Here is a 20,586-nt window from a genome sequence, read left to right on the forward strand (position 1 = left end):
CCCCCCCCTGCCCCCCCCCCCAGCCCCCACACCCCCTGCCTGCTCCTCCAGCCCCACCATGGCTGCCCTGCCCACCCCAGCTCCCGGTGCTTTAAAAAAAAGCCTGCACTCACCGGGTGCTGCCTGGCAGGGGGGCAATCCCCACTGCCCCCCACTGCCCCATGCCACATGGGGAGGTCTGCACAAGCCCCCTGATCCCCACCCACTCCCCCAACCTCCACGACTGCCCCACTTGCCCCAACTCTAGCCCTTTAAGAAAAAAATAAAACCATAAAAACCCTGGGCTCACCAGCTTCTGCAGCAGCCTCAGGGCTTCTGGGGGTTTGTGTAGAGCCCCCCATGTGGCGTGGAACAGTGGGGAGCAGTGGGGATCACCACCCCACCCCCCACCCAGCAGCACCCAGTGAGTTGGGGCATTTTTTTCCAAGTGCCATGAGCTGGGGCAGGTGAGGCAGCCATTGCCAGGCTGGGAGAGCCATTGCCAGGCAGGGGATGGGCCTGGGTGATTCAAAGATTCAGCAGCAGCCGAATCTCTGAATCAGATTCGGCCGAATCAATTCGGGACAGCGATTAGAATCACTGAATCCAATCACTGTCCGCTGAATCAGCTGAATCTGAATCCAAAGCAAATACTAGCTGCTTTGCACAGGCCTAATACACACACACACACACACACACACACACACACACACACACACACATGTGGCATGTTGCCACTAGCAGAAATCAAATATATATAAGTTTACTTCAGGGGCATGCCTCTGAAGAGCTCTCTCCAGGCCTTCGATATCTTCAAACATTGGCATACCCCTGAAGTATGGCATTTGTTACCACTGGCGATATATATGGCAGTTGTTGCCACTGGCAGAAATAAAATATGTATGTACTTCAGGGATTATGCCAATATTAGAAGATATCGAAGGGCTGAAGAGAGCTTTTCTGTGGAACAGCAGTTAAGGTAAACACATTAGGACTGTGCAAAGCTTCAGTCCCCGATTTGATTCTGCGGCAATTCGGCCCGATTTGGTGGCTGAATCTCTTAATCCGAATTGAATCAGAGAACATTTTAATCTCTCTGAATCAAATTGGAACCCTCCGAATCAATTCAGAGAGATTTGGAAAGATTTGGACATGGACACATACATTTTTCTACATACCTCAAGGTACCAGGCGGCTTATGAATGCTACAATGCTGGGGCACATAGAGCATCCCACAGGAGCATGGAGGGTTCCCTGGCACGCTCAGCAGCAGACCCGGAAGTGGACCAGAATCACTTCTGGTCCAGCATCACAGCGATCACAAGCCGCACTGGTACCTCAAGGTATGTAGAAAAAACTTTTAAAGCTGCATCTGTGTCCGAATCATGGATTATCCGAATCAGCATCGAATCTTCAGATTCGGATTCGGCCAAATCGAATCAGGGACAGTGATCCTAATCGAATCACTGTCCCCAATTCAGGCCAAATCCGAATCAAATAGGGCCTGTTTCGCACACCCCTAATATACATATATATACATACCTGAACTGCTATTCCACAGAAGAGCTCTCTCCAGGCCTTTGATATGTTACAACTTACAAACTAGGCTCAAGCATTTTTTAAAAATATTAATGAAAGGAAGAAGAATTCCTGATCTCCCACAGTAATTTAGAGTGGATGTTTCTTAGCCGCCTTAGTGAAACGAGCAGCGGACTAGTGTTCCAATTCAAGACACTTAAGTAGGCACTTAATTTGAAGCCAGTGTGTCAGCCCCATCCCTTTCAGTGAGACAACTGGTATGCTTGAGGTTAAGTGCATAAGAACATACAACTGCATTTTCAGGCAGAAGAAATCCCTGCAACTACAAGGAACAACAGCTGAAACACCCTGCTTACATGCTCTGCTGGAAGGATATTAGTGGACTCTTCACTTCATCAAAAATGGTACCATCTGGAGAGTCTGATAGGGTCTATTAAGGACACTATGGGGACAGAAATAATAAGCTCTACCTGTCAGCTCTGATATTAGCACTTTCCTCTTGTGAAAAGATCTCACTGCTCCAAAGTCTTTTGTGTTCCAGTAAGTCCCTATGGGAAGTATTTGAAATAATCCATATTCATTAGACCGTTTAATCTGTCACCTACCAGAATTTAGCAGGCCACTAATGAAGAAAACAATCATAGAGCACTTCAAAAACATCTCAGAACAGGTGCAACATCTAGAGCTTAGCCACATTTGTTCTCTGTGCTCTGACATTATTCTATTTTAAACTACTGGAACATCACAACAGTTTAAGGAGCCAATCAGAAAAGGAAGCAGTGACTGGGCCATCAAGGATATTTTGCCCGAAAGTTGCCATCAAAACACTTGACCAAGCTAAGCGTTATATATTTTGCTTTGGACCATCACAAGCATATGCAGCATTAGACAAACACAGAAGTAAGAGGGCAAAAATTAAGACAAGTGGTTTAACAGTGGCAGTGAAATTAGAGTTCCAGTGTCCTGGGGTGGTATGTGGGTAAAGCAAAAGAGTGTACACCGATATTACAATCTGAACAGATAAAACAGACAGGTGGGGAATAGAGATTAAGTGACTCCCAAGATTATGCAAGAAGTCAATGGTACAGTTGCCCTGAGTTTCACCTGTTAGGGAATCCTTCCTGTGGAATCCTGTCTTACCTTTCATCCTCCCCTAAATGGAGCTGTGTAGGGCACACCACATACTGGAGCAGACCATGGCCAGATGTCCTAGTTATGGTTGAATGCAGACATAGCTGATGTATCAGGAACATTTTGAATGAAAAATCATGCAGTAAGGAGGCCAGTACTGAAAGTCTTTTGTGGACAGAAGTGAGCTTTCAAGGAGGGATTCAGAAAGAGCTTTACATCCATCAAGCGATTATGGTGTACATAGGAAAACAGGTTTAGGACATAGCCTGAAGTCTATGGAACCATTCGAAAGAAACATGCAAGTCAATCTGTGAGAGTTTGAGGAGACAGAGCAGACAGCAAGAGGGGGAATGAAAGCAGTATTGGGGGCAGGAGCAGAGAAATGGCAAGCCTTGAGGAAGATGACGACAAAAAGTACTGAAGACCATTTAGACACACAATTGCACCCTGTGCAATTACACATCTAATTTGCCCACACAATTAGCCTGTTTTTCCACACGGAGATTGGGTAATTGTGTATGTAAACTGCAAAATTCATTTGCATATTCAATTGCCTGATTTACATACTAAATCACAGTAATTGTATATATAAAATTAGGTATTCACTTTTTTTTTTTTTTTTTTTTTTTACGCAAATGCTTACCTAATTCATTCAAAATGTCAGGCCTAAATAATGTCTACCGAGAAGACAACAGTAGCAACTCTATTTTAGTTAAACTGGTACAAAAAGCCACGTGTGGACACTCCTGAGTTGCTTTTAGTTAGTTGATATCAGTTTAGTTTCTGCTGGTTCCTTACTAAGCAAAGTTAAAATCAGCACACAGAGAAAGACTGATCATATCCAAGGCTGCAGTTGTTTAATTATATTGGTTTAACACAAACACTGTTAGGACTTGTCTACCTAGGGATACTCCCCTACAAGTGGCGATTTTACAGTGCCATTGTCACTCTCTAGCTTTCCCATGAACACTACGGTATTCCAAAAAAATATCCCCCCAGGAGACCACGTAGAGCAGCTGGCATACTGTAAATTTACACCCCAATTTACTTCCCAAGAAATTTCCTCTGTAGGCAAATTGACTTACCGTTAGGAGTAAAACTGTGCATAATCACTGGGTCTTACATTTCTCTAGCCTTTTCACTACTTCAGATCCTGCTGATGCATCTGCTCCTGATATACATTGCTCCATTCAAAGCAATGAAAATCAGGACTTGTGGGGTAAAGGATGCAGGTTTTGAATGGACCTACTAGATAAGTGAAAAAGGTTATGCTAATTTGCAATGAAATTTTAAACAAATTGACCACATTAGTGTGGACTTAAGCTGGTTTATGCTTACAGACATTGAAAATGGTCCTTTTGATAACACACTTTTTCTTCTTTAAAATGGGTTGCATTTATTAATCATATTGTTGCACTCCCTAGGAGCTATGAACCAGGACTCAATTTTTTTAATTGTTATATGAATGCAACAAAAAGATTGTACGTTCTATAAAGGAGTATACATGCCAGGTAACAGATCTGTACGACTTCCTGAAAAGTGACCCGACCCATATTATCTTTAAAAAATTTTTTAAGTTTCCCCACTTAAAACGGCGATGGAAAATAATAGGAATTTGTTCACTAGTCGGAGAGTTTAGCAGCTGTTGAAATCCCTAATATACTCTGTAGTTTATGAATATGCAGAAATATGAAGTTATACATGCTCCAGTGACCAGCAAAGACTGAACTTGAGTCAGCCATCGCTCAAGTGAGAGACCAGATGGATTTGCCTGGCATAATAAACATCTTATGTTTCAGGAGGTTAATTTAATATGCTGAAGTTGGTTTTGGCCAGTACTATAGGTGTTTAACAAGATTTAATTTGGATTCACTGGCATTGTTAGGAGTCTTAAGTTACTCCTATAAAATTACACTCTGCATTTTAAATTGATTTAAAATGCTGCATTCTATGACCCCAGCTGACTTCCTGACCCTTGGGCAGGGAGCTGGACTCGATGATCTTCCGAGGTCCCTTCCAGCCCTAATGTCTATGAAATCTATGAAATCTAGTTCCATATTAGGGATACATCTTCCTACTGTGACAGCAAGGAAAAGGCACAGCTACCCTGAACCACACTGCTAATTTGAGATGACTGAGCACAGCATGTATTGGAGCTGTTGACACTTAAGCGGTCAGGCTTGCTCCTGAAAATCTTCACTGAAAAAAATGGGAGCTCTGCTTCAGTAAGTCTGGGCTATCAGACACCAAATCAATGCGAATTTAGCCAAAACCTCCTAAGTTTGGACCTAAGGATTAGGCCCTCTGGGAAGAACCCATTCCAAATTTAGCTTTAAAAAAAAAAAAAAAAATCCGAAGTAATTTTAGCCAGCTCTCAGTCTTGGAAGTTTATCACCAGGGATCTGGGTTTTCCCATTTCCCACAGGAAAAAAAGAGAAAACCATGAATTGTACCTTTTACCGGAGGCAAACGCAAATTTCTCATTTTAGTGGAGAAACCCACGGATTTTGCAGTTTCGTGATGAGCTCCCTGCAGGCTGGCAGAGTTTCTAGTCTGCAAGGGGCTGGGAGGGAGCGGGAGAAGGGCAGTCAGGCAGGGGGCACACGGCCCCAGGCAGCCTGGAGAGCAGCTTCCACGGGTAAGTGACGGGGGGAGGTAGTTGGGATTGAGACCCCCATAGGGAGGGAGGGACTGAGTTGGGCAGGGCTGGGGCTTGGGGCCACAGGGCTCCAGCAGGGAGCAGGATGGGGCCATGAGCGGCTTATCTGGGGGCAGGGGATGAGTTGCCTGATCTGTGTCCAGGATGTGAGTGCAGGCTGCCTGCTTCGGGCTCAGGCTTCAGCCCTATTGCCCTCCCGCAGGGCCTCCACAGCCCAGTGTGCGCGATCCAGTGCGCGTGATCCAGTGCTGCAAAGAACAGTGGGGCCGCGCAGGAAAGCTGCTTGCCACTGTGAGCTCTGCACTGCCCTGGCAAAGCATCCTCTGTGCGCAACACTGCTGCCCCTGCTGCAGCCATGCTTGCAGCGGACACGTTGACAGGGCAGCATGGAGTTCGCAGTGGCAAGCAGCTTTCCTGCGTGGCCCTGTTGTTCTTTGCAGTGCCAAGTTGCACCTGCAGAACTGCAAAGGCCCTGGGGAAGGGCAGCAGTGTGGGAGCCCGAACTCACAGGGGGCAGCGCACAGCCTCTGCCCCATGCACACATCTGCGGGGCGCAGGTCCCCTCTGCCCCCGGGAGTGCATGCCACAGAAGGGAGCCAGCCCCACCCCTGCCCAACCCCACAGCAGTGTGGGAAGCCAGGCTCCACTTCGCGGAGGCAGCCACTGCCTTATGCCAGGGCAGGGGGTTGTGGACCCAGGTCTCTGGCCCCATAGCTCTGGCAGTTGGTGGCCCCCTCCAGCAGCACTGGGAGAGCAGGAGCTGTGGGTGGGGGATGTGGGGCACCAGCAGGACTAGGGAGGTTGTGGGAGGGAGTGACGGACACCAGCAGGGCTGGTGGGGAAGTGAGGGGGAGCTGTTCATTTTTATCATGGATTTTGCAATTTTTTAAATCACAGAATTTGCTATTTTTATCAGGGAAAACCAGGTTCCCTGCTGATCACAGCCCTGCAGGGGGCCCATGAAGCCATGGGGAGCACTAGGTGTTCAGTCCGCCTAATAAATCAAGTCTATATTGCTATCTCACAGTCCTCTCTTGCAGCACTAATAGAGTCTGTGTCTCCATGCACCACAAAAGCAGATAGGCATATCCTTAGCAATGCGTACAAAAGCTGCTATTGTTCTTTCTTAATAGTAACAGGTACCATGTTCAAAAGATTGAGCTCTTAGCAGCAAAATACTGGGGCACCTGCTGTGATCAGTCAAAAGTTAGCATGAGAATGATTAGAGGTTCAGTATAGCCATATGCTGAAAGACCTACATGTAATTCAGCTTGCTGGAAATATGAGAGGGGTAGCTAGGAAAGAGGAGGCATTTCAGGACATTTGGGCTAAGTACAGACAGTTGAAAAGCCTGAGGCTGAATTGAATCAATCTTCGCAGGTTAGTCTAAGCTGCATAGATTGAACTAATAAGCAAGTGAACAGATATTCATTTTGATTCCAGAAATGCAGCAACAGGCCTGAAATGGCTCAGGCCAGAAGCCGGGGGGGAGCAGACAGCTTGGGCTAAACCTAGTCCACCCACCCTGCGAGGGGAGGGATTGCAGGGCAGGTGCAAAGCATCCAGGGATGCTGAGGGACTGCGAGTTAACTTGTATCTGGAAGGGATCTGGAACAAAAGTTCAATAAACCAATTTAACCTAAATCAGTAACGTCTGACACTACACCCATCCAGGTTTATCTTAATGAGCCAGTTTTGGCCATTTTGAAAGCAGTTTATGTGCATTGAACTTCTGTTGCGTTACAGAGCCGAACTAGTTTCCGATCACTTATACCAGTTTATGTGTAATATCTGTCCCTAGCTTTGCTGCCAGATAGTAGGTATTTATTATCTACTTTAAAAAAAAAAAAACATAAAAATCCAAGCTACATCCTTATTCAAAAACTTGTTTTGGAATGATACTTGGTCAGGATAACAAGCAGCTTCAACATTCACACAACTTTCAATTCATCTTATCAACAAAAGGCAGAGACAAAGAATACAGGTGAGCCTTTCCCTTAATCTAAAGGTTAACAAATGCAAACTCTTTCAAAGAAGGGGGAAAAATGAGGATCATTCCCCCCGCAAAAAACTACACACTCACCCACCCACCCTTGCTTTCTTTTAAGCTGGGAAGATGCTAAATTGAATTCTGCTGCTAAATGTAAATTTTCTCATGACAACGATAATATTCTATAGAAAGGTAAATAATACAGAATACATTTTCAACCTTGGTCTCAGAGATTTATCAGCCACAAATTCATTGTTACCTACAAAATAAAGTGAATAGACAGATACATGTTTAAAAAAACCTGGAAAATTATAGTCTAGTAACAGCTAGTGCAATCTTTCTAAGACAAGTCTGTGGTTGCTATTCTGCACCTCAAAGAAGAATTTCTTATTTACTATTTCCTTTGCAGTGTCATTTTTAAAGTGTAGATTGATAATAATAGTTATCCACCTCACCAAGTTGTTGTGAGTGTTACGTAATTAGTATTTGTAAGGCACTTGAAGATCCTTAGATGAAAGGAGCTAAGACTTGCAAGGTTAATTATTATGTATTATTAGTAAACTCTTGCATGCTGATGGCAGATACTTTCTTTTTTTCTAAAGTTCCTTCTTTCATGATATGAAAGGCATACTCAGCCTGGAGTTCAAAAACAAGTGCACAAACCAAGATGTTCTTGGTATAAATACATTCTGATTGCAGGACTGAGGATAACAAAATCCAGACAAGCTACTTAACAGGTGAAGTATAGTGCTACTTTGCTTCAGGTGTTTGAGAAGGACATAATTTGGAGAATGTCAAGGTGTAGGCAGGGAAAGGGGACACTGCTTCAATTTCTGGGTTTTGGATAGGCAGACATAACTATTATGAGAAGTTGCACCTAGAGCTCATGGTCAGCAAAGTTAAGGAATGCACATGGAGTGAAAAAATGAAAAGAAAAAATGCTCAGCGCAGTGGATGGTTGCTTTGAGAATAGGAATATTAGAACAGCTCAGGCTAATGCACTGGGGACCAAGTGTGCCACAAAGAAGTCCCACAGCCTGCCCGAGTGCCACTCTGCTCCCCTTCCCTGCCTGACTTGCTGCTCAGTTTTCTTTTCCCGGCCCTATCTGGTGCTGTGCTGCCTGTCCCCCTTCCCAATCTGCCACGTGCCACACACAGGTTCCCTGTGCTATTTGCGGCAGCATGCTGCAGGTTGACCACCCTGATAGGCACTGTGACTGTGAGCCTGCCCAGTATTAAGGACATTCTCAGACATAGGTTTTCATATAGTTTTATAGAAATGCTGAGGTCTTGCTTTTGATAATGTTCCCTCCTTTGTGTTTGTGAAACATTATGGTTTGGCTCCTGCGCCAATGAGAGGAAAGCTAATCCAACAATGAGGATAGTAAGGCTAGGAACCTAGTTCTTGTCCCATCACAGATTCCTCATATGACTGGACAAGCCACTTGCTTTCTCTGTAGCACAGCTCCCCCCACATAAAATGGGGGCAAAAGCACTTTCCCCTTTCAAATAGGCACTGCAAGGATAAATATATTAAAGGCATCAGACACTATGGGAGAGATTAGACAAAGACCCAAGATATAAATTGCTATCGACTTCCACAGGGATTGGATAGGCCATATCTTGAAATGACTGCTTGGATAGCTGAAACCCAAAGGCACTCATTTCTGTGCCATGCTGACCAGTGTGTTCCATCACTTTTTTGTTTAAAAAAAAAAAATCTACAATTAACTCCTGTTGCTAGCAAGCATCTTGTGGAATTTATAAGCCAGTCTTCAGCTGACATAACACTGGCCTCACTGCTATGTTGATTTACACCACTTGATGAGTTGGCCTTTTGTAGTTACACCAAACTAATAAACAAACCCCAGCCACTTGGAAAACTTGTTAGACGTGCTTAGATTCCCCCCACCCCCTCTTATTGGTCTGTTGATGTGAAAATGTCGAGGAGTCTAGAGGAAACAGTGGGGCCGTCCACTGGAATTAAGATTTGGCAGTCAGAGAAGTCAAGAAATGGTAGTGCTTAAGGCAGAGAGATAGTAAGAGACAAACAAGTTAGAGGTTCACTGGTAGCTGATATGGCAAACATGTATAGGAGATTAAACCTGCCATTAAATATATATACTTCTACAATTAATATCCATGTTTCAAAAGCCCTTGTAGGGAGGCTTACCTAAACTTTTGCTCAGTTCTTCAATTTATTCTTTTAGGCAAATGATCCATTGGACTAAGTATTTTCATTATAACGACTAAAACTTAATTTGGAGTTAGAACTTTGAAATGTTTTCACTGATTAATACCAGGGAGAGAGATTATATTAGTCTTTATTCTGTTTGCCCAAAACAAACTTAAAAATCCAAGCAGTTAGTAAATGGGCACTGGCAAATGGAATCAGATCAAATAAAACCAATGTGGGTTTGGGGCTAGAAATTCACTTTGGATTCACAGGTTTGATAGATTCAGTTTGTGATAACTAGAGCTGCTTCTGTACTACAAAAGACCTTCCTTGAGCTTTTGAATGAAATTGCAGATTTCCATCTGATTTCATACCGCTTTGTGCTGGAATGAATGAGGGAGGAACACTAGTCTTCACAAAAGGTTCTTCAAAAGTGTTCAGACAACGACAAAGAGCATTTGTTATTTGTTCTTAGCTATTACTTTCTCTAGCGTCAAATTTGAGTTTCAGTCATCTAATCAAGAAGTAGGAGGCATTGACAAGCAAGTCATGTGACCTCTCATACATGCTGAAGAGTTAACATCTGAAGTGGAAATTCACAACCAATCACAGCCTGCAGACTGTGCACGCTGTGAATCAACAAAGACCATTCACCAAGATCAGGGAAAAAAACTTGTGAACAGATGGGAAAAGGGCTAAATCCAAAATAAATCCTCACAATGCATCGAATGCTAGTATTTATTTTTCTACATACTGTTTCATATCTGGACAGCATAAGGAATCAGACCTTGAAAAAAACCCAGATGCAACACCACTAATTGTGTTCAAAATGTCAAGCCACACAGACTTCGGTTCCTAATTCATGTGAAAAAGGGTCTGTCCAAATGAAGAGTCTTACTGACTGTCGTGGAATACTGTTCTTACTAAGAGACTGGAAGACTTACTGAAGAGACCTTTTGCTAACAGTATCATTGCCAGGCTTCATTTGCAGAATTTGAACATGAAATTATATAAAACAGATTAATTTCAGAGTGAAGCTGTCCTCCAAGTGATTTAGGTTATTTTTTATTTTACTGTTTTTGCAGAAGAGGATATGGGGAAAATCAGCTAATAAAATATGATATGCTTTTAATTAAATGTCACTACCTTTCTTGTATAGATTAATGATTTAGTACTTGGTAAGACAGACCCTTCGTATCAATTTAATTCCATCTAATTTACTAGAGTGTAAAAATATTTCAGAAAAATGTAGCTGTTCCATAGAGCGTAATACAGAATTAAACCCCTATTGTAGATTTCCATAGGATAATTCTGAAAAATCTATCAGTATGGAAAGGATTTAATTCTATACTGAGAGCTACACATTTTGGGGGATAACTTATGTGGAATCCTGTTCTCTTTCTATGCAGTCTTTCATTCTGTCAAGTTCTCCAGGATTTTGCCATAAGGGTTGGGATTTTACAAATACGACTCCCTATGTTGCGGATGGGTTTAACTTTTTACCTCCACAATCCCAAATGAAGAATACTCAGAAAGCAGCCATTTAGTGTCATCTTGTAGTGCCTCCAGTAATGTCTCAGGATACTAGAACACATATTAGGATAGTTTGGGTACCTGGAAAGCTTGGCCAAGCAAAGTAAACAGAATCATGTTAAGTGCAGTGTTCTGTAGTGGTTAGAGCAGCAAGTCATGTCAGTTGTCTGGCGTTTCCTCCTGACTCTGCCACTGACTTGCTGAGTGACCCTGGGCAAATCATTTAGCTTCTATTTAAGAGGGGGATAATACTTATATTGTATCCCCAAGGTGTTTCAAGACTTAAGCAAGCCACCTTGTCAAAACCCTTGGAGAGCTTCTCTCAGTAGGTGCAGTTATTACAATAAGAATATGTTCCCATTGAACTCAGCAGAGTTTTACCTTCAAAGGAAGCAGAACAAGATCCTTCACTAATGCTGTGAAAAATTGGAAACTATCAGTCTTTTAGTATTTTTATGCTAGTGCTTACTATGGGCCTGTAATAGGGAAACAGACTCAAAAGACCCTTGGATGGCAACTCCTTCCTCTCCTGAAGAGTCACTCTAGACTTCAGGTACTAAAATCACTGCCTTAAGGCATGTTACTGCCAAGTCATGACCACTTACATCCAGCCTGATTTTAAGGAAGCAGGGAAAGCCAGAACAGAGAAGGTCTTGGAGGGAAGCTATAGAAGAGCCAAGTTGCAGGAGGACATTTAGGCTAAATTCCAGGTTTTGCGATTGAATTGAGTAACTAAAGACACCAAACTATGGGAAGGGGGTGAATTTGGATACTACCTCAGTGCTCTGTGCTCCCCTAAGGGTAAGGAAAGGACTCAGCCAATTCACCGGGTGACTAAGGTGAAGATGCTTGCAATGTAGAAGTCCTTTTAGGTGCATGCTGACAGAGTCGAGCTTCCTGGACCCTGGGGTAAGACTCCACTGAGTTTAGAGGAAGCTGAAGCAGGCCCTCACTTCTCTGGGTGAGACTAATATTAATGTGTTGATGGGCTGTGTTTGCCTCTTCTGTTACTGCCAGATACCTCCATAGTGTAAATCATATTGACTGTGTTTATTACAAGAACTTAAGTGATCAGCAGGGAACTTTTGGTGATCTAAATATTTTGCTATTAGTAATGACAAATAGCAATACATTGTAAAAGTAACATTAGATTATTCTGCTCCCTCTGGGGCTTTATGGGAGGGAAAAATTCAAAGGGAATTTTGGCTGCCCTGATTAAAAGGGGCAAACAACAAAAAGAATTGATGACTAAGTGTCATGTTTACTCTGAAAATTAGACTGAATTAAAATCAAAGATTTCATTTGAAAAAAAAAAAAAAAATCAAAAGGAAGCAGCTTTCAGACCATTTAAGGGTTCTACCACATGCTTTGCTTTTTAGTGCAGCTACAACACGCATGTACCGATCCAGTAATAACACATTCTGCTGACCATAATTAGCAATCAGTGTACACACTGCTTCTGTGCGTGACAGCATGCCTAGACTCTGAAAACCAGACCCAGAGCTTTTTCCTCCCCCTGCCCATGAACATCAGCAGCAAGAATCACCTGCATTGAGAATACAGCGAAAGGTAGAGTTTTCATTCTGTAGAAAATGCGCACGTTTTGACATATCTTTTAATCCCAAATCAGAATGAAAAGTTGAAAGGCTGAAATTTTATTAGAAAGGAAATTAAACAAGAAAAAAAAAAAATCTGAAAACATAAAAGGATTTCATTTCAACCCAAAATACTTTCACTGTGTAAATTCAGCATTTAACTAAATGTTTCCACTAATGTGCATTGCCTCATGTCATAAGACCTCTAGCTTGAGAGCTCAAAAGCCCCCGTTTCCCACCAGGGGCCAAGCTTTCTGCCCAGACTACAACTCCCATGATTCTCTGAGCCATGCAATTCCCTAATGCACCACATACAGGACTGGTTAGAGGTAATTTCACATCGCATTGTGGGAGACATCCTCCTCCATAGAGCTTGTCCTATAGGAGAGAGCCTGGCAGCTTCTGTAGGCACTGTGCCATTTAACTCTTATTGAGCTGATCCAAAAGCAAGTGTTGTGCAGCAGTTCAGCACAATGAAGTATTCAAATGTGATTCAAACAGTCCTGAAACAACTTTCCACTTGATTTCCGATGGAAAATGGAAACATTTCAGCAAAACTGAAATTATCCTGGAGCTAATTTTGACTTTACAGAAACTACATTTTCTGTCGGGGGAGAATTCCCAAACATCTAAGATCTCTTTCAGTTAGTAACATAACTAGGGAGGAGCGAGTGGGGTGCCAGCCTCAGGTGCCAACTTGGAGGAGATGCCAGAATTGCCCCCTGAGAGGTTTTTACCATGGCAGGGGAAGCGTTGCACTTCTGCCCAGGTATAGAAGCTGGGCAGGGCAGTGCTGCAACGAACAGCACATCTGGGGATAAAGGGCCAATGGACTGAGCAGAATTGTGCCTCCCCTTGCCTGTCCCCCCCTGCCCCCCGCCCTTACAAACCTTGCATCAAAACTGCAGAATACTGGCTCTAATTCCATCCTTATAAAAGTGGCATGACTCCACAGAAGTCACTAGTCCTGAATTTGCCTAAGTGAGCTCAAGATACCATATCTTCTTGCATACCACATGCCCCCAAATAACACACGCCCCTTGTTTTTGGAAGGCAGAACATAGCGGGGGAAAGACTTTTCTAGAGTCTTGGCCAACTGTACCATGGGAAGTGAAACACTAGGAAATAATTGAGCTAATTTCTTTTGGAAAAGTAGAATTCCAAAGTGGCAAGTACAGCTCAGACTATTATTATTAATAGTAATAAAATAAAATAAAATAAAATAAAATAAAATAAAAGAGATTTGTAGAGGAGCCTCTTTAATCCCAAAGTAATGCATCCAAAGATTAACAGCATAGAGAAATGGGCAGCCTAGAAAGAAAAGCTGTTGTGCAGATGTAGAGGCATGCATAATAAGATTACTGAATTGAAGTTGCATGTTTTCAAGGATAAATGTGATAATGCCGCAACAGCAGAGACATGGCAGAAACAGGAGACTGAATGGGCATTTGGCACACCAGAACTGATGGATTATGATAGTTATACTCCTAATAATGCAGGGAGGGAAGGCAGCATAAAAGAGACAGAAGGAGTGCACCTGCAGGAGGAAAAAAAAGGGTACAGGCATTTCACTTGGTTTGGCAAGATGAGGAGAAGCTTTTCAGGGACAGGGTAATGTGGGCGATTTTGACATGCTGCTTTTGGTCCTCGGGACTGGAAAAAAAAAGTGTATAGGGTCTGCTCCTACTGGGAAGTCTGTAAGATCAGAGGTTTTTTTCCCTCAGGGATAGTTTAATTTCTCCATTATAGAGCAGGATAAGAATCTGTGGAACCTAGAGGATTTTTCCCTTAAGAGGCAAGACAATAGTTTCCTTGCAGACTTGTCTGAAAGGCCTAGATGTTTCAAGGCCACAATTCTAGTAAATGAGCCAAATATGCAAATTGAAGAGCTTAGCTGACTTCTTTTGTAATTTATTTTTACAGGAAAACTTGGACCAAATGCAGCCCGGGGTTCCCAGGGAATCCCTGGTCATGAGCCAGCTTTACAGCTGACAGCAACACAAAGAGAATTAATGCCTGGCCAGAGATCACTGGGGCCAGGTCTCCACTAGGAATGCCTAACTGGTATAGGACCACTAGTATATTCTTTGGGAATAGTGCTTCTACTGTGGCCTCAGTACTTCCGATCTCCGTGCTGGTTTAGAAGAACAAGCTTCTGTGAGCAAAACAAGCAATACTGGCCAATCAGCCCTTTTTACTAGTATAGTCATCTACATGAGGGGCTTCAGCACAGCAGGCAAGAAAGCTACTAGCAGAACTGCTAATATAGATATGTCTTCCATGAATGAATGGCGTGGTTGGGATTTAAGTCACCATCAAAGAACTTGAAGCCTCCGTTGATCCTGGCATTGCTGGAAGAAGAGTACAGACCTTCTACTTATGACAACTGGAAAGGATGCTTTGGAGGGAAGTGCAAGGGAAGTGTACCTGCAAAAAAAAGCTGTTTAAGAAAGGATCTGCAAATTGTTGGGTTTTAGTCTTAGTTAAATCCAAATAGAAGCGAGAGCAACAGAGGCCTATGTGGTTAAGTGCAGAGCTATCGAGCAATCCAGTCACAAAGGAGAAAGCATTAAGAATATTATATACGAACAAGCTCCAAGAAAGACTGGGACATGTATAAAAATAAAAAGAGAATAGATCAGTAATCACAGGAGCACAAGGCAGCATTGACTACAATTATGGCGAGTAATTCAGGTGGCAAAGGGTAAAACAGCCACAGTAGACATAAGAAACTGATCTATTAAAGGAGCCCATTAGAATTAGAGCTAGGTGATAAGAAAATAAATGGAAGGTTTTATCAAACAGACTTATTTATATGATGGAGAGCAGCCTATGGCTTTAGTCCTACAGGCTTTTGCAATGAGCAAATAACTTTATGCACATAAATATTTCCATAGAATACAATTGGGTTGACCAAAGTTCAGTGGAACTACTACTGTATAAAAATAAACCCAGGGAAAATTCTTTGCATTACCCCATAGTGGAGGTCAGGAGTGTAATTGTGTGCATGAAAGAATGGAAATAGGAATTATTATACATCTCTGTAGCACCTATCACTAAGGATCTGGGTGCTCTGAGTATGATCGTGTGAGGAAACCAGGCAGAAAAAGGGTTAAGAAAAAAAATCTGGCATATTCTTCAAGTCTTAAAAGAAATATCATCAACAGCCAGACAGTAATTTCTATTTTTTTAGAGTTCTCCAGAGCAGGTCTTAAATATCTAGAGTCTCTCAGGGGACTGGATATTATGAAATCTGTTTAACAACACTATTCCTATGTTTGAGGCACTAATGATGTGCTCAGCATGGCATGAGATATAAATTAGACATTATTTGCCCTAAGATGGTTAGTCTAAAAGCCAGACAAATTAGGGGGGGGGAAAAGTATATGGGGAAACCCAGAGGAGGTGTTGTTTAGTACGGGTATTTTTTTTTTTTTTATTTCCTTCATTTCCACTCTCTTTTCTTTAAAAAAAAAAATCCCTTCCTCCCATGATATACATTGTATGATCCATCTCTGTCTATAATGATTGTGTTAGGTTAGAACTGGGTCCAGTTACCTAGCAGGTGTTCTACAATAACATTATTATTCAGTAGTTGGATTAAGTATTGCCAAGAAAAATATTAGAATAGCCACAATGACAGAGCGATATTAAGGGTCAGAACAGAATACATTCAAAGTCTTTTTGCATCATCAGATGGTGGGACTAAAGCAAGATATTGAATGTTGATGGCTTTAATCACTGGCTTATGTAAGAATAAGCATTACAATCCTTTGCTGAATTTTTAAAACCTGCTTAACAAGAGGAAGCAGCAAACACCCATATCTGTGACTTTTTCTAGGAGCATCAGACTGGAAGGGACCTCCTGAACCATGCAGTTGCAGGCAATCATCTGTCCAAAAGGGTTCACAGGAGGTCCACCCTGTCTCCTTCAGCATACTATAAATACAAAAGCACCCCAAAAAAACCCCTACACAGGAAGAGAGGAGGGTGCCACCAGTGCATTGGTGGCTGCAGTGGCAGGGCACGTGTTAAGTAAAACATTCTCAAAGGGATCCTAGGAAGTAGACCATATTCCATGCTAAAGAGGAAAGCAAAAAACCAGGGGTCCTTGCCTGAGGGAAAAACCTCCATTCTGGCAACCTGTTTAACCTTTAGGGCATGAACAAGGCCCTGTAGAATGGGCTGATATTTACCTGGAAACATCTTTTCTGGGAAAGCCCAGAGGTAGCTTGCTTAACCTGTATAGCTAGGTCAGATGACTGACTTGCATGTCACAACCAATATGGACTTCTAAAAGAGTTCCCCCTGGCTTTGCCCTGCCTAAGCATAGTTCACCATCGTTGGGGTCCTAGCACAGATGTTCCCAGTCCACCTTCCTGATAGGGCATGCAAAACAGGCTACGGTGGCCCTGGAGACAGTGGATGGGAAAAGGAAGAGATGAGGGTTCCACTGGGCAAGGAAGAAATTTGGAAGTGTGTGAAAGATTTTGTCAAGTATTTCAGTCTGAACCGACTGTAAAAATAAAGCATAGGTGTATAAGGAACCAGTTAGAGATGATTAACTGAACCTCAGCTTCAGGAATTCATTTGTATTCCCTCTCCATAAGAGAGGTTTATATGCTGTGGAGAGTAAATAATGCTAGCAAAGCAGAATCCTTTTGGTTCTAAGAAGAAAACTGAATGAGGCTAAACTAGCAGGAAATTACCTAGAGGTTGCTGGCTCTGACAGGACCCACGACAAGCCTGGCAGTAAGATCAACTTTAAAAGAACAGAACTGATCCCTGAGTGTAATTGTTTGGCAAAATAATGGGCCAGACCCCTCAAATCCTTAGCATAGTCAAGCTTCCAGTGATTTAGGTCAGGTCTTTGCCTGTGTAAATACTTCCTGATTGGGCCCAGTCAGTACAATGTATGGAATGAGCTCTCAAGGGAAAGTTAGCCATGCAAACAATACATGATGTATGAGCTCAAGCACAGATTTTAGTGTGAAAGGGGAGGTATTCAGGAGCAGAGAAAGAAAGGAATAAAGTATAGGGTTACAAGGCTTTTCTCTGACTAGCAAACTAATAATTAATCATGCCCAGTTTCCTTGCTACAGTTAAAATGTCCAGAATCTGTATTTGAGAATTGCTGACATACTTGAAGATTGACAACTTACAGTACCAGCTCTATCATTATAACAACTGAACCTCAAAGTGGTAGCTAAGCTGGGAAAGACAATAATGCATTGGTAGTTCACTCTAATTTAGTCCAAGGTGAGCAACGGTGAATGCATTCACTCTGAGAATTTTCTCAGAAGACAAATCTGGAGTGGTTTCACTGGTAAATCACAAAAGATACTTAGCCACCAAGAGTGACCCCTGCTTATATACAGTAAATCACAAACATCGACAGTCTAATGGATTTTGATTTGGTGCCACAGCCAACTAAGCCCGAGGCCTGCGTTTCAGGATTCCAGAACAGTGCCAAAATATCCTTATAAATTATTAATGTGTTCAGCACACCGTCATCTGTGCCATTTAAAATCAAGAGACATTTGGTGGCTCCTTCTGCCATTAAAAAAAAAAAAGTAATAAGCCGTTCAAAGTAACACACCTTTCCTTTTCCCTTCCAAAGTAAATCATTAATCCACATTTGCCCCTCCCCCTCAACACTGTGAAATGTCTTCCCTGAACTCTAAAAGACACTTTTGTTTCTACCTGCAGTGTTACAATGGAAAAAGCCCATTTTAGAAAGAATATAATCCGCGCGGCAGGGACAAAGCTGCAATTTGCATACAGGAACATATGACAAGATGATGACATTGACAGAAATAGCTCAGATTTCCTTTTGTTTTATAGAAGTTTAGTGGAAATATTGATCCCAGAATTTTCAAGGTTTCCATCCTTTCTGCTGCATTTTTCAACCTCCTAGTCTTCATTTTTGTCCCTTCAGTTACCAAATCTCTGCACTTGGTTGCTGAGGTTTCATCACCAATAGAAATGTGCAACTGCAAGGGTGCTCATTAAGTGAAGCACCTAATTAGCTGTCAACTATGACACCAATTTCTCAGCACTGTGATCTTTGAAAGTATACAAATACAAGCACTGAATACAAAGTGTAACAAGTTCAAACCCAGACTTCAACTACTGGACCATCAATAGTATTATAAGAGGCAGAAAGTGAAATATGCTGGAAGCAGGTAAAAGACAGAGTCAAATCATTGTTTTTAGAAGATCTGAAGAGTGAAAGTTTGCAAGAGACTCTCAGAAGTCATATTTTACCTTGAAATGTTAAGATAAGCCTTAGATGACAGATTTTATTAGTGTAGCATCACTACTTAAGACCAGGTAGTTAGAAATGATTTCTAATAACTGTACCCTGAGAGACTCGCTTTCATTTCTACTAGTTCAATTAAACCTACCATAACTCACAGTAAACTTTACAGAGATCATGAACATTTTGGGCCCCAGATGGACATCTGTTCATCTGGTCTTGTCTTAAGGCATTGTCATAGCAGCATGCACATCTTAAACTCAGGAAAAAATGGCAAAAGTTGGGTAAAACAAGCCATGCTGAAGGTTAAATTAACATGGTTGCACTTCTGGTGTTCATCATTTCACATATTCCAGCATTAGAATCCATTCAATCATTTTTTGCTCTTCTTCAGCTCTTTAATCTACCGTTAAAATATATACAGATGTGCGTGTGAGTGTATGCATGCATGCATGTTCCTTACCCTGTTCCATATGAGCAGCGAAGAAGTGTGTGGAGTACAGAGTAACATTTACACATGAAGGGAGGGATCTAACCCAGAGAGGGAGAAGAGCTAGGGACCCAATGAAGGCCACAAAGGACTGCTCTATCACTAATCAATTTTATATGGAAGGCCCCCAGACACTTGGGTGATGGGCAGTAGTACCAGACTGAAAGATAGGTATGTCTGCACAGTGCCCCCCAGTTTGCTTGAGAGCCTCTTGCAGCAAACTACCTCTTACAAGACCTGTGACCAGCAAAAACAGAACAGTGACTCAAGAAGTTACCTTGGCCGCTACTGAAGAGTTGGGTTTCTCTAGAAGATCCCAGAGTTTTTTCCTTTTGTCCGCGCAGCAGGTGTTATCAAACTCCTCTCCTTCCCTTTCCCTCAGTGTCTCAGCTTCTCTCTTCAGCTCCTCATTCATTTGCTCTTTCTTCTGGTGGTATCTCGCCTGGCAGCATGACTCCAGATAGATCTCATCGATCCCCCAATAGTCCAGTTCTTGGCTGAAGGACAAAGCACACATCTCCTCCATCATGTGCAACTTGCCCGTGCGGTAGAAGTTCAAGATTGAAGTAAATGCCCCCGGGTGCCTGTCAAAGAAATACTCGTTCTCCTCCAGGTTATAGTCATCACATATTTCCATGAGGGATTCATGAGTGTTGTAGTCTCTGAGCTTACCCAGTCTGGTCCGTGGCAACCTGTCCAGGGTTCTCCATAAAACTTCATGCGCCAGACCCCCCACATTCAGCTTGACCCTGCGGGAGCAGGCCTTGCTCCGAACGATCTCCATGGGGTCTGGAGGCAAAGAGGTAGTAGACCGAGATCCATGCTTATTCATCCCCGCAGGCATTTCTGTCTCCCCAAGGCTCTACGGGGGTGGGTTTCGAGGGGTGGCTGGGCAGGACGCTCACTCTTCAGAGCCGGGTCGCTTCACCTGTTCTCCTTCCCCTCCATGCTGAAGAGCTGCAAGAGAGAAACCAAGCCATGGATCATTTTCATGCTCCTGCCGCTGTGCGTGGGGCTGCGGGTGACCTACACAATAAGCAGAGCCTCCTTCAGGCCGAGCCGGCGGCTTTATCCATTAATCAGACGAACAAATAGCTCGTTTAATCTGCTTTGCGCCCGGCTGCGGGAGAGCGTCGGGCGCTGTTCGGCCTCCTGGTGCTGAAACTGACCAGGGCCACGGGAGCCGCTCGCTGCCTGCCGGCCGGGCCCAGCCGAGCCGCACCCCGGCGGAGGGG

The 20,586-nt window shown here is 43.0% G+C and overlaps 1 protein-coding gene across 1 annotated transcript in view; it reads right to left on the minus strand.

Moving 5' to 3' along the window:
• Nucleotides 1-20,586, minus strand: part of KCNB1 (potassium voltage-gated channel subfamily B member 1) — a 235,896-nt gene that overhangs the window by 196,442 nt on the left and 18,868 nt on the right. The window contains exon 2 of the mRNA XM_006018148.2: nucleotides 19,629-20,308. Within this exon, the coding sequence (XP_006018210.1) occupies nucleotides 19,629-20,195 (567 nt within the window). The 5' untranslated portion in view covers nucleotides 20,196-20,308. The remainder of the gene's footprint in view (nucleotides 1-19,628; nucleotides 20,309-20,586) is intronic.

The sequence above is a fragment of the Alligator sinensis genome, unplaced genomic scaffold, assembly GCF_000455745.1.
Source record: "Alligator sinensis unplaced genomic scaffold, ASM45574v1 scaffold115_1, whole genome shotgun sequence".
Taxonomy (NCBI): domain Eukaryota; kingdom Metazoa; phylum Chordata; order Crocodylia; family Alligatoridae; genus Alligator; species Alligator sinensis.